At 44.2% G+C, this 12131-nt stretch overlaps 1 protein-coding gene across 2 annotated transcripts in view; it reads left to right on the forward strand.

The window, feature by feature from the left end:
* Positions 1–12131, forward strand: part of TPD52 (tumor protein D52) — a 119277-nt gene that overhangs the window by 67030 nt on the left and 40116 nt on the right. The window contains exon 1 of one of the 2 annotated variants that reach the window (XM_029222572.1): positions 8688–9890. The exons of the other annotated variant lie outside the window; for it this stretch is intronic. Coding sequence (XP_029078405.1) covers positions 9752–9890 — 139 coding nt within the window. The 5' untranslated portion in view covers positions 8688–9751. Of the gene's footprint in view, positions 1–8687; positions 9891–12131 lie in introns of those variants that run through there. 2 annotated transcript variants of the gene reach the window in all.

The following is a 12131-nucleotide window of genomic DNA, read 5'->3' on the forward strand; positions in this document are numbered from 1 at the left end:
CACCATCACCATCATCACCACCACCACCATTACCATAATCACCATCAGCACCATCATCATCACCATCAAAGGGCAGTTCTTGCTCTTTGCAGGCTTCTTGGCCTGCTTCCTACTTGCAGGTGTTCACTGCCTTTTTTCTTTCTTCCTTTCATAGGACCTGTCTTCTCTTTGGGCTCTTCCTTGACAGTCTTGGGGTTTCCCACATTGATATCTTTGGCCCTAACCTTTTCCTGAGCCCCAGAGTTTAATTTCTAACCACTGGCTGGCCATTTACATTCAGAATTTTCTGAGCATTTTAAACCCAACCTGCCCAAATGGAATCCACTTTCTGGTCCTTCAAAGTCTCCTCTCTCCCTCCTTCCACCACTCCTCTTCCCTCCTTTCATCTTCATTGATGCCATCACAGACTTCCACAGCTCCTGCTGGGGAATCACAGGTAGAGCTTGGTCTTTATTTCCCCCGCACCCCAGTCATCCAGTAGGACTTCAGGGTCTGTTGAAGATTCCCTCCGTGGTATCTTGGAATATGTCTTTGCCTTTCTCTTTCCACTATTGCTCCCTGGATCACACTCTTTATATTAGTTTGCTCTGGCTGCCATTGGGTGGCTTAAACAACAGAAGTTTATTTTCTTACAGTTCTAGAGGCTGGAAGTCCAAAATCAAGGTGCCAACAGGGTTGGTTTCTGGTGAGGACTCTCTCCTGGGCTTGTGGACAGCCACCTTCTCAAAGGCCTCACAGGGCCTTTCCTCTGGGCATGTGCTTCCCTGGTGTCTTGTCTTTTCTTATAAGGACACCATTCCTATTGGATTAGGGCCCCACCCTATGACCTTATATAACCTTAATTACCTCCTTAAAGCCCTGTATCCAAAATACAGTCACATTGGGGATTAGGGCTTCAACATATGAATTTTGTGGGGGACACAGTTCAGTCCATAACAGCCTTGGTGCTGCTGATGGTTTCACTGATCTCCTATCTCCCCTCTGTGATCCATGTTCATATAGAGGCAGGAATGATCTTTATAAAACAATGGTCCCCAACCTTTTTGGCACTAGGGCCTGGTTTCATAGAACACAGTTTTTCCACGGACAGGGTTGGGGGCAGGGAGGGTTCAGGCGGTAATGCTAGTGATGGGGGAGATGGTTCAGGAGGAAATGCGAGCAATGGGGAGCGGCTGTAAATGCAGGTGAAGCTTCGCTCACTTGCCGGCCGCTCACCTCCTGCTGTGCGGCCCAGTTCCTAACAGGCCACAGACCGGTACTAGTCCATGGCCTGGCGGTTGGGGACCCCTGTTCTAAAACACAGCTCTGACCACCTCACTCCCATTTCTAATAGCTTGACACAGCTCTCCCTTGCTTAGATGCAGTGTGAGGATTCCTGCTATGGGACTTTTGGGCTCTGTCCTTCAGTTCCTTACCCTTACTAATCTGGAAACTGGAGATAACTTTACCAACCCCGTGTTGCCATAAGGATGACGTAAATGCTGACAAGTAATTGTTGTTCTGTTGTTATGAAAATCACGTTCGTGCTCCATAGCCTGCTGTTCAAGGTCCTCCATCACTTTGTTACTCCGTGTGGTCCCCTGCCAGCAGCCTCCCCTCGTCTGGTGCTTGTTAGTGATGCAGATGCTGCACTGTAATAGATCCTCAGGTGATTGGTATGTGAGGTTCTGGTTCCTCACCTGCTTCTTAACTGCAGTCCAGCTTTCTCCTGGTGCAGAAAGGAGACAGGTCTTGGAGACAGACAACGTGGTTTCAAATCCCAGCTTTACGTGGGCGTGGATGTTTACAGACCCTGTCTCTGCTTTGTTTCCATCTGAAAAATGGGGACAGTCATAGCGCTTACCTCACAGGGGTTTTTCGAGGATTAATTGAGACATTGTGTAAATAATGGAGCCTCTACCCTTGTGATTTTAAATTGGATTTCATATTTGAAACTAAGTACCTTTTTGTGTGCTTGGTTCATGGTACTTTTTTTTAAATTGAGGTATTGTTAATTTACAATGTTGTGTGGTTTCAGGTGTACAGCAGAGTGATTTAGTTATACATGTATATATATTCTTTTTCAGATTCTTCTTCATTTTAGGTTATTATAAGATATTAAGTATAGTTCCCTGTGCTATACAGTAGGTCCTTGTTGTTTACCTATTTTATATATAGTAGTGTGTATATGTTAATCCCAGACTCCTCATTTATCTCCCCTGACCATCTCCTTTGGTAACCATAAGTTTGTTTTCTATGTTGTTTTGTTTTGTTTTTGAGTCAAGGTTTCCTTACGTGGCACTGGGGGGGAAATGGCGGTGGTGTTTCTTAACCCCTCGGCCTCTGTACTGTCTCATGCTGATCATGGAACAGGGTCCTGCTGGTTTTCCTCAGGCAGGATGTGACCAGCAAAGATATGATGGTGAGACTCCTTTTCCCGCGGAGGGTCAGTCAGCTGCTTCTTCAGGGGAAGGTGGAGAAAATCCTTTCAGGTCTCAGCAGTGGCCAGGAACCAGAAGGGGTCTGTATGCCTATCCCTTTGTGACACTTCACCCCATTATGGCTGGGAGAGAGAGCCTGTTCCTTGCCGCTCCAGCTGCTTCAAGCCTACTTAACCCCATAAAGAGGAGTTCTTCTCAGTCAGTTTTAAAAAAACCTTTTCAAACTTACAGAAGGTTTGCAAGAATAAGAATACTAACGGGCTTCCCTGGTGGCGCAGTGGTTGAGAGTCCGCCTGCCGATGCAGGGGACACGGGTTCGCGCCCCGGTCCGGGAAGATCCCACATGCTGCGGAGCGGCTGGGCCCGTGAGCCATGGCCGCTGAGCCTGCGCATCCGGAGCCTGTGCTCCGCAACGGGAGAGGCCACAACAGTGAGAGGCCCGCGTACCGCAAAAAAAAAACAAACAAAAAAAGAATACTAAGACAACAGCTCCATACTCTACCCAGATCATTCACCCACTGCTCACATTGTACCCCATCTGCTCTATCATTCTCGCACGCATAGTATTTTATTTTCTGAACCATTAGAGAGAAAGTTGCGTACATCATAGCACTTTGCCCCCAAATCCTTCCATTTGTACTTTGTAAGGAGAGGGATATTCTCTTACATAACCACAGTACAGTTGTAACTTCAGTAAATTCAATATTGATACAATACTTTTATCTCATCTGCCATTGTATTCCAGTTTTTTTAAACTGACCCAGTAATGTCCCTTATAGAATTTCTTTTTTCTCTTTGGTTCAGGACCCAGTCTAGGATTAGGTATCATTTCTAGTTGTTATGTCTTTTTAGTCTCCTTCAATGTGGATCATTTTCACAGCTTTTTATGACATCAACATTTTTGAACAATGCAGCCTCTACCTCTTTAAAAAAAAAAAAAAAAGAACCTTTCTCATTTTGGATTTGTCTGATGTTTCCTCACAATCAGATCCAGGTTCTGCATTCTTAGCGTGAATACCTCATAAGTATTCAGGGTATCACATTTGAAGATTCACGTCCACCTGCCTCTCGAGTGATAGCAATGTTGATCATCCAGTAAAGGTAGTGTTCAGTTTCTCCCCCGTGTTGTTACTGTATTTTCCATCCCAACACCTAATTAATCTGTGGGGAGGCCCCAAAAGACCACGTATATATCCCACTTATAAAACTTTCTTCCTGATTCTTGCCTGAGTCTCTGTGGTGATGGTGGATGCAGTGTTTTTCTCTAAGAGGCTTCTTTCTTCCTCTTTATTGATCTACTTATTATTTGTATGGCATGTTAGTCTGGGTTCTTCAGAGAAATAGGCCAGTAGGATATCTATATCTATATCTATATATCTGCATCTGTATCTATAAATAAGAGACTTATTGTAAAGAATTGCCTCACAATTATGAAGCAGAGGAGTCCCAAGCAGTGACAGCTGGAAACCCAGGAAGGTTGATGATATACAGTAATTCCCCCTTATCTGTGGTTTCACTTTCTGTGCTTTCAGTTACCTGCAATTATAAAACATTAAATGAAAAATTCCAGAAATAAACAATTCATAAGTTTTAAATTGTTCACCGGTCTGAGTAGTGTGGTAAAAACTTGTGCTGTCTCACTCCTCCCCTCCTTTGACGTGAATCAGCCTTTTGTTCAGTGTATCCTGCCCGCTAGTCACTTGGTAGCCAGCTCAGTTATCAGACTGACTGTCACGGTATCACAGAGCTTGTGTTCAAGTAACCCTTGTTTTACTTAATAAAGGCCCCAAAGCACAAAGAGTAGTGATGCTGGCAATTTGGGTATGCCAGAGAGAAGCCTTTAAGTGCTTCCTTTAAGTGAAAAGATGAAAGTTCTCAACTAATTAAGGAAAGAAAAATATTGTATGCTGGGGATGACAAGATCTACGGTAAGAATGAATCTTCTATTTGTGAAATTGTGAAGAAGGAAAAAGAAATTTGTGCTAGTTTTGCTGTTGCATCTCAGACTGCGAAAGTTAACAGCCACAGTGCATGATAAAGCCTTAGTTAAGGTGGGAAAGGCATTAAATTTGTATAATAAGGTATTTTGAGAAAGAGACCACATTCACATAACTTTTATTAGTATATTTTTATAATCATTCTATTATTAATTATTGTTAGTCTCTTCTTGTGCCTAATTTATAAATTAAACCTTATCATAGGTATGTATGTATAGGAAAATTTCCCATGGTTTCTGCCCCCATTGGGGGTCTTGAAACGTATTCTTTACTAATAAGGGGGACACTCCTCTACTTCTAGTTTGAGTCTGAAGGCCTGAGAATCGGGAAAGATGACGGTGTAAATTTCATTACAAGTCCAAGTCCAGACACAGAAGACTGATATCTCAGCTCGAAGACAGTCAGGCATAGAGAGTGACTCTTCTGTTCAAGCCTTCAACAGATTGGATGAAGCACATCCACTTTGGGGAGGGCAGTCTGCTTTACTCAGTTTACCGATTAAAGTGTTAATCTTGTCCACAAACACCTTCACGGATGCAACTACAATAATGTTTAATCAAATATCTGGGTACCTCATGATCCAGTCAAATTGACACATGCAATTATCCATCGGATATGGACTCTTGGACTCCTATTTTTAATGGTTTATAATCCACTGCTATCCTTAATTATGTTGGTGATCAAATTGTCCTGTATTTGGCCAGCTGGCTGCTGTGTCATTATGACACGTTCACAGGATCTGATATCTGTGGCCTGGCACTCCTGTGGGGCAATTGCATCGTCTGTCTGTGTGCCCTGCAAGCTCCCTCCAAGTAAATTTTTGTGTGTTATATATAGCTTTTCCATAGACTATCTCTTGAACTCTTTCAAAATTAGGGAGAACCTGCCTAGACATATTTGAATGATGTGTTAACGGGCAGGTAGAAACTTAATATTCTTTGTAGTCATTAGTACTTAACTCCGTTTCCATTTGCACTAACAGGAGTCATCCAGTGGGTTATTGCTCTGTGGTGTATACTTTACTGGCTGGAATATTAACTTCTGAGCTGCCCATGGGTGCCCTCTGCTGGCACTGCAGTGCATACACACTTTTCTGGGATTTCTTCTCTGCCCACTTTCTCGTTTGGTTGATTGGTCTCTCCAATTATCACACAATTATGGATCATGCAGTGCAAACAGTTTTGGAACCTGCTTTGTTTACTGATATCAAGAATATCTTTCCCTGTAAATATATACATTTCTACGTCATCATGTTCACGTTTGCATAGTTTTCTATTACGTGAATGTTCTATTTAGCATTTAAATAATCCACTTTTAGGAAGCATTTGTATTCTTTATTTTTTCCATTTTATATAGCACTAAAGTAGACATTCCTTGTATACAGACCATTCATATGTGACTTATTAAGTTGAACTTGATAAGTGGATAGGAATTTGACAGGTAAAAATATAGGGAAAAGAGACTAGTTCGAGAAAATTGCCTAGGCCAAGTTTAGGATGTATTCAAGCAATAGGAAAATCAGGTTTGGCTGAAACGTGGTGGGGTAATAGTGTGAGATGGTTGGAAAGTAGATATTGTAGGATTCTTTCTATTGAACTGATAGACTCCAACTCCAACCGTAGGTGAAGCAGAATCGAAATTTCTCTGTTTAATAACTGGGAACCCCAGGGCAGCTGGATCTAGGGACTCAGATGCTCTTGCTCTGTCCCTTTGCTGTCACCGATTCTCCCTCTGTCCCTTCCCAGTTTCTGCACTGGTTCTCTTGCCTGTTGGCATGGGGACAGAAAGAGCTCTCAGCTCCCCCAGCTGGACATATGGGAAGAGTCACTTTCTCCCATTACTCATTGAGTAAACATCAGGGAAGGCCTGTAGTTGGTGCTTTTGGGGGTCAGATATCTACCCTTAGACTAGTCCCTGTGAGCACGGGGATGGGGTATCTGCATGGGCCAGATCTGAAGCGCTAGCCCATGCCTGTGCCCAGGGGCAGAGGCGGGAACCACGGAAGACTCTCCCCCGGGAACCCTGTGGAGAAGGTGAAGCGGGATTCTTCAAGGAAAAGAGGGTGCTAAAGAGACAAGCAGGAGATGTCTGCCACACTGTGGGGCGCTGGTCCGTACTGGAGTGCTTCAGGTAGGTCCGCAGTCGGTGCGGTCAGTGACGAACGAAAAGAGGGAAAGGATGAAAAAGGCATATTATGTGTACACGTTGGATGAAGAGCTCTTGGTGGTGCTTCAGTATAGAGGTGGAAAACGTGGAGGTGATTCCTCTTGCCTGGACTGTGGCAGTAGACTCTGAGTCCCCCCTCTTTTTTTTTTTAATAATTAATTAATTAATTTTTGGCTGCATTGGGTCTCCGTTGCTGCGCACGGGCTTCTCATTGTGGTGGCCTCTCCTGCCGCGGAGCACAGGCTCTAGGCGCACGAGCTCCAGCAGTTGTGGCACATGGGCCCAGCTGCTCCACGGCATGTGGGATCCTCCCGGTGAGTCCCCCCTCTTTTAGCCTCTTTCTGTCTACAGTGCATCCTATACACTGTTTCCAGAGTCATCTTTATAAAACATTTTATCCTGTTTCCCCCTGGCTCAAACACCTTCTGTGGCTTTTTTTGCACATTATATTAAGTATAAAAATTTGTCACTCAAGGTCTTTAATGGTCTGTCCCTAAGCTACACTTCCATTTTTTATATCTTACGGCTCCCTTCTACTTAGTTTGTGAATCTTGAGCCTACTGAATTTTTTTGCCATTCCATTAACATATCCCATGCTTTTCCCACCCCTGGTTCGCTGTTCTTATTTTCCTCACGTGCTAGAATGTATTGACTGCGACCTGACTGGAGAAATACAGCTGGTTCAAAGAGACAGATTTTACATAACGGTCCTAAGATTATACCTAAGCAAGTAGAGTAAAAATTTGAGACATCACTTAAATTCTGAATGCTCATGTTTATAAATAAGGCATGCAGTGTCTGCATAAGCTGTTATTTCCTTTCTTCACTCCACGTGGATTAGAGCGAGGACAGCAGTCCAGAATGCAGCCCCTGCCCTGGAGGGAAGGCTGTCCGGGCCCAGAGGGACTGGCAGGTGGACACATCACATCCTGTGTGCTGCTGGAGGAAGGGAGAGCTGGAGAAGGCAGGGCTTCCGAGAAGAGATGGCGTTTCTGCCTGAGTCTTGAAAGACGAATGAGCTTAGCAGGCAGAAAAAAGGCAGCATTTCAGGCAGAGTGTGTAGCATGGGGGTCCACACCAAAGATCAAGGACATGGGAATTTTGAGGGTTCTGAGGAGCTTGGAGGTGGCTGCGGCTTGCTCTGTTACCTGTGTCGGTGCTAATATCTTTTATCTTAGTTCCGGCTGCTGTAATAAGTTACCACAGAATTGGGAGGCTTATAACAACAGACATTTGTTTCTCACAGTTCTGGAGGCTGGGAAGTTCAAGGTTGGTTGATTTGATCCTGGTGAGAGCCCTTTTCCTGTTGGCAGATGGCTCTCATCTTGCGTCCTCGTGTGGTGGAGAGAGAGCTCGAGTTAGCTCTCCTTCTTTTTTTGGGAAGACACTAATCCCATCAGGGGCCCAATTCTCTTGGCCTCATCTAAACCTAATCATCTCCTAATACCATCATATTGGGGGTTAGGGATTCAACATATGCATTGTGAAGAGACACAAACAATCAGCCTGTAACACTTTCTAACACTTGTGGCTCAAGGAGGAAGCATGAGAATGGAGAAATGTTTTTTTCCACCAGTGATTTGGTGACCACGTGTAGAGTGTTGAAAGGGTGAGGGGCCCCATTAACCACATCTAGTCCAAGAACGTAACTGTGATGCCTGCCCTATCTCGGTAAGAGATACTATGGATTTCAAAAAACCAGCCAACTCATTTTTTCCAATAATAAGAAACCATTTATTCTATTTCTAAATATAGAATAAGCAGCATTTATAGTTGCCCAAATTTTGGTATCTCTTAGGAGAAAAACACAGGTTGATTTTTTTTGTTGTTGTTACAACTATTTAAAAACTTAGATAGACTTGCCAAAAATAGAGTACAACATGAGACTAACAGAAAAAAAAATAGAAGATAACTCTTAAGATGAATATAGACTCAGTCTTGGTGCATATATATTTTATACACTAGCCACAGATTGTTTTTTTTTCATGCTTAAAATATTTTGTTTCATATTTGCTTCCAATCCAGGGACAGTATATTGAGTTCCCGTTTTATCAGGTGGATTTGAAAAGGTAGAACACGGCCTTTTTTTTTTGTTATGCAGTAACAGACCATCTCCCGCCTACGGGAGGGGTTGCTTTTATTTTCACCTCTTTAATATGAGCTGAGCCACGTGGGTGAAAGCAGCAGGAACCGTAAATGCTGTCACTCTGGCAAAGGCCAGGGTTAGCTCAGAAAGGGTCTGTGAAGAGGCTGGGAAGTGGATCTGGTGACTTAGAAGTTTTGTTTTATAAGCCAACCAGGACGGTTGCTGTGCAGGTCGAGTTCGCGCCCAGGCTATTGCCACCCCTGCAGGCCTGACCTTGGTTAACAAGGAAGGGGCAGGGGGACCTGGGCGCTTCACCTGCAGGGCTTTTCTTCTCTTGAAACGGAAACACCATCTTTGCAGAAAAGGGAAGGGAAGGGAAGGAAAAGAAAGGAAAGGAAGACAAGTCAGACTGACATTTTTGTTACACTAAAGCCAGACGTTGCTTTAGATAAAGTCATCTTGGAAATGGAGCTTTATTTCTCTACCAAGCCACACACAGAAAGCCGGTCGCTTAACCAGGAAGCTTGGCTCTCAGGACTCCACTCTAATCCAGGGTGGAAAAAAAGTAGCCCCCAGATGGCATTTGCGGGAGATTACCGGCTGGTAATCCTTCCTTGTCCTAGAAGATTAAGTCTGCCCTGGTGTAGTTGTGGTCAGCTGAGTGAGTGATTTAAAAAAATAATAAATTGTGGTTTCTTGTCAGTCTGCCAGTGTCTGACATTTGCTTGAACTGTTTGTACATCGGGGCCATGTTGCGGCACCAGGTCCTCCTTTGTTTACTGAAGAAAGCTCCAGCAAGCTTGGTTTCCTGTCCAGGTTGTTGGTTGTTGGCTGAAATGAACAGCGGGTGGTGACTAGAGCCTTTCCTCAGGTTGCTGGGGAGAAGTCATTTATTAAACAGCCCTCTTGTCCCAAGGGCGTGACGGCTGCACCTGGGCCAGGAAGCCAAGCTCTCAGAAACCTGGGCTTGATTTTTTTCGCGAGGTTGCCCAGTGCAGTGATCCAAGGGAATACGGGCAGAGCAGCGCTCAACCGAGGAATAGCAGACGGTGATAGAACTATGCGTTCTGCATTCATCTGGAATGGACAGTAGAGAGATGGATTTTTACGAGGACTACCAGTCCCCGTTTGATTTTAACGCAGGAGTGAACAGAAACTATCTCTACTTGTATCCTAGTGGAAATACATCCCCACCAGGATCACCTACTCTTCAGAAGTTTGGTAACTACTAGTTTTCTAAAGTTAAGTTTGCTGTAATGAAACCTGTACACAACTTGGGATTTGCCGGGCCTTAAAATTCTTAGTGTAAAAAGGTACCGGGATATTGCTCTGTTGCCACTGGTTCGTAAAGCTGCTACAGATTCCAAGCAGAGAGCTAGATGGCTCATTAAATATTTAGAATATATGTTATATATTTAAATATATATAAATAAATGGGAACTTAGATTTTATTTTATTTATTTTTTAATCTTGTATTGGAGTGTAGTTGATTTACAGTGTTGTGTTAGTTTCAGGTGTACCGCAGAGTGACTCAGTTATACATATACATATATCTATTCTTTTGCGGATTCTTTTCCCATACAGGATATTACAGAATATTGAGTAGATTTAAAAGGTAGAACTATTTGTATGGGCATTAGAGGTCTTCTGATCACTTAGAGTTCATTGAGCTGATAAATGAAATGGGGGATAACAAAAATGGGGGAATCCGAACGCTTCTGGTCACCTATGTAATTTATGAAGATCCCCCCTCCCCCCAATTTTGTCTTTGCGAAAATGAGGCTTAAGCATCTGAGACACTGACTAAATTCAAGGTTCTGCTAAGGGAGGGCCTGGATTTTGTTCTGGAATACTGTGAGCAACATGCAGAGATATCCAGGTGAGAGATTTTAAGAGAAAAACTCAAAGCTGCTAGACCTTTGGAAGCAGTCATTGCTTCCCATGTGCTGCTCTAAGATTGCTCTGCAGGCCCGGAGCCACCATCAAGGAAGAGCTTAGTTTATCGGTACCGGCAGCACAAAGCTGGAAGCAGCCTCAGCCACGTCCAAGCCAATCCCCTCACTTTACAGCTAACACTTGGAGATGGTTAAACGACCTCTGTGACTTGCCAGAGAAGTAAGCAGATTTTCCTAGAAGTTAATGTTTCCCTTACTAACGAAGAGTAGGTCACATTTCTCTCTTCTTAAGCTTAAAAAGTGGGTAAATTAGGGAAAAGATGGTAAAGGCCACAACACGAAACCTAGTTGTAAGTATTTTAGGGAGCACGCTAAAGCAGCATGCCTCTCACCATTGGTCACAATCCGTGGCCACCTGTGGGGGTGTAGTTTGGATTTCCAGGAATGGAAAATTGTTGACAGTAACAGGGTAGAGCTGATCTCCAGAAGTTGGGGACTGGCAGGCAGCAGCTGGGTGCCTGCCCCCAAAGGATGACCTCCTCCATCCTCACCTCTCAGTCCTATGTGTAGGAAATGCTTCAAGAGCAACACACAGTAGGAAGTTAGAGCTCAATGACAGAGTGAAGCCTAAGTGACATTGGCCGTGGGAGCTGGGACCGTAGTGACCTGACCTCAGGTAGATCTTGGTGATCAGTGTGCAAGGCTTCGAGATTCCCAGGAGGATTCTGCCGCTCGTTTGAGGTATCTCTCAGTCTTTTTATGTCTCTGTTCCGCCTCCTTTTACTTTTCCCAGCTGTAGTATTTGCTGCCTTTGGACGTTTTCTGTTAAAACAGAAGCAGTGGGTAGGGTTGAGTGTGTCTCTAGGCGAATTTTGAACAATTACCTCCCCAATTCCTACTAGCAATCTGTAAGAGTCTGGGCTCATGGGATTAGACACAGAATAATTAAAAAACAAAAAAAAAGCAGTGAACAACAAAAACTGAAAACAAACTCGTGTACCCACCAGTGCTCGTGAGATTTATTAGTTTGTGATAATTTAAAAAAAAGGAACAGTGGAGAGAGCAGTAAAACAAACAGAAACCCCCATAAGCAGTCACCTAGTAAGAACATGGTGATTCTAAAATAAGCAAATCAAAGTGGGGATCTCCAGTCTCTGTGCCCAGGACTACTCGGGGCGCAAGAAGCTTGCAAATCTGTTTGAACATCAAGTGTGAGGCGTAGATGGAATGAGTACCGTCTTCTGTATGTGTGCAGCCTTTGTATTTCTAGATAGGAGTGCTTAGGATGGATTCCTACGTTATAAATCCATTTAACAGCTCACGTGGCTATTGACCACTATGCATTTTCCTAATCAGCAGACAAGTAGTACAAAAAAAGGACTGATGTTAAAAGGAATCATAGGGCTTCCCTGGTGGTGCAGTGGCTGGGAGTCTGCCTGACGATGCAGGGGACACGGGTTCGTGCCCCGGTCCGGGAAGATCCCACATGCCGCGGAACGGCTGGGCCCATGAGCCATGGCCGCTGAGCCTGCGCGTCCGGAGCCTGTGCTCTGCAACGGGAGAGGCC

The sequence above is a fragment of the Monodon monoceros genome, unplaced genomic scaffold (assembly GCF_005190385.1).
Source record: "Monodon monoceros isolate NGI ecotype Baffin Bay Population unplaced genomic scaffold, NGI_Narwhal_1 Super_Scaffold_14, whole genome shotgun sequence".
Classification (NCBI taxonomy): domain Eukaryota; kingdom Metazoa; phylum Chordata; class Mammalia; order Artiodactyla; family Monodontidae; genus Monodon; species Monodon monoceros.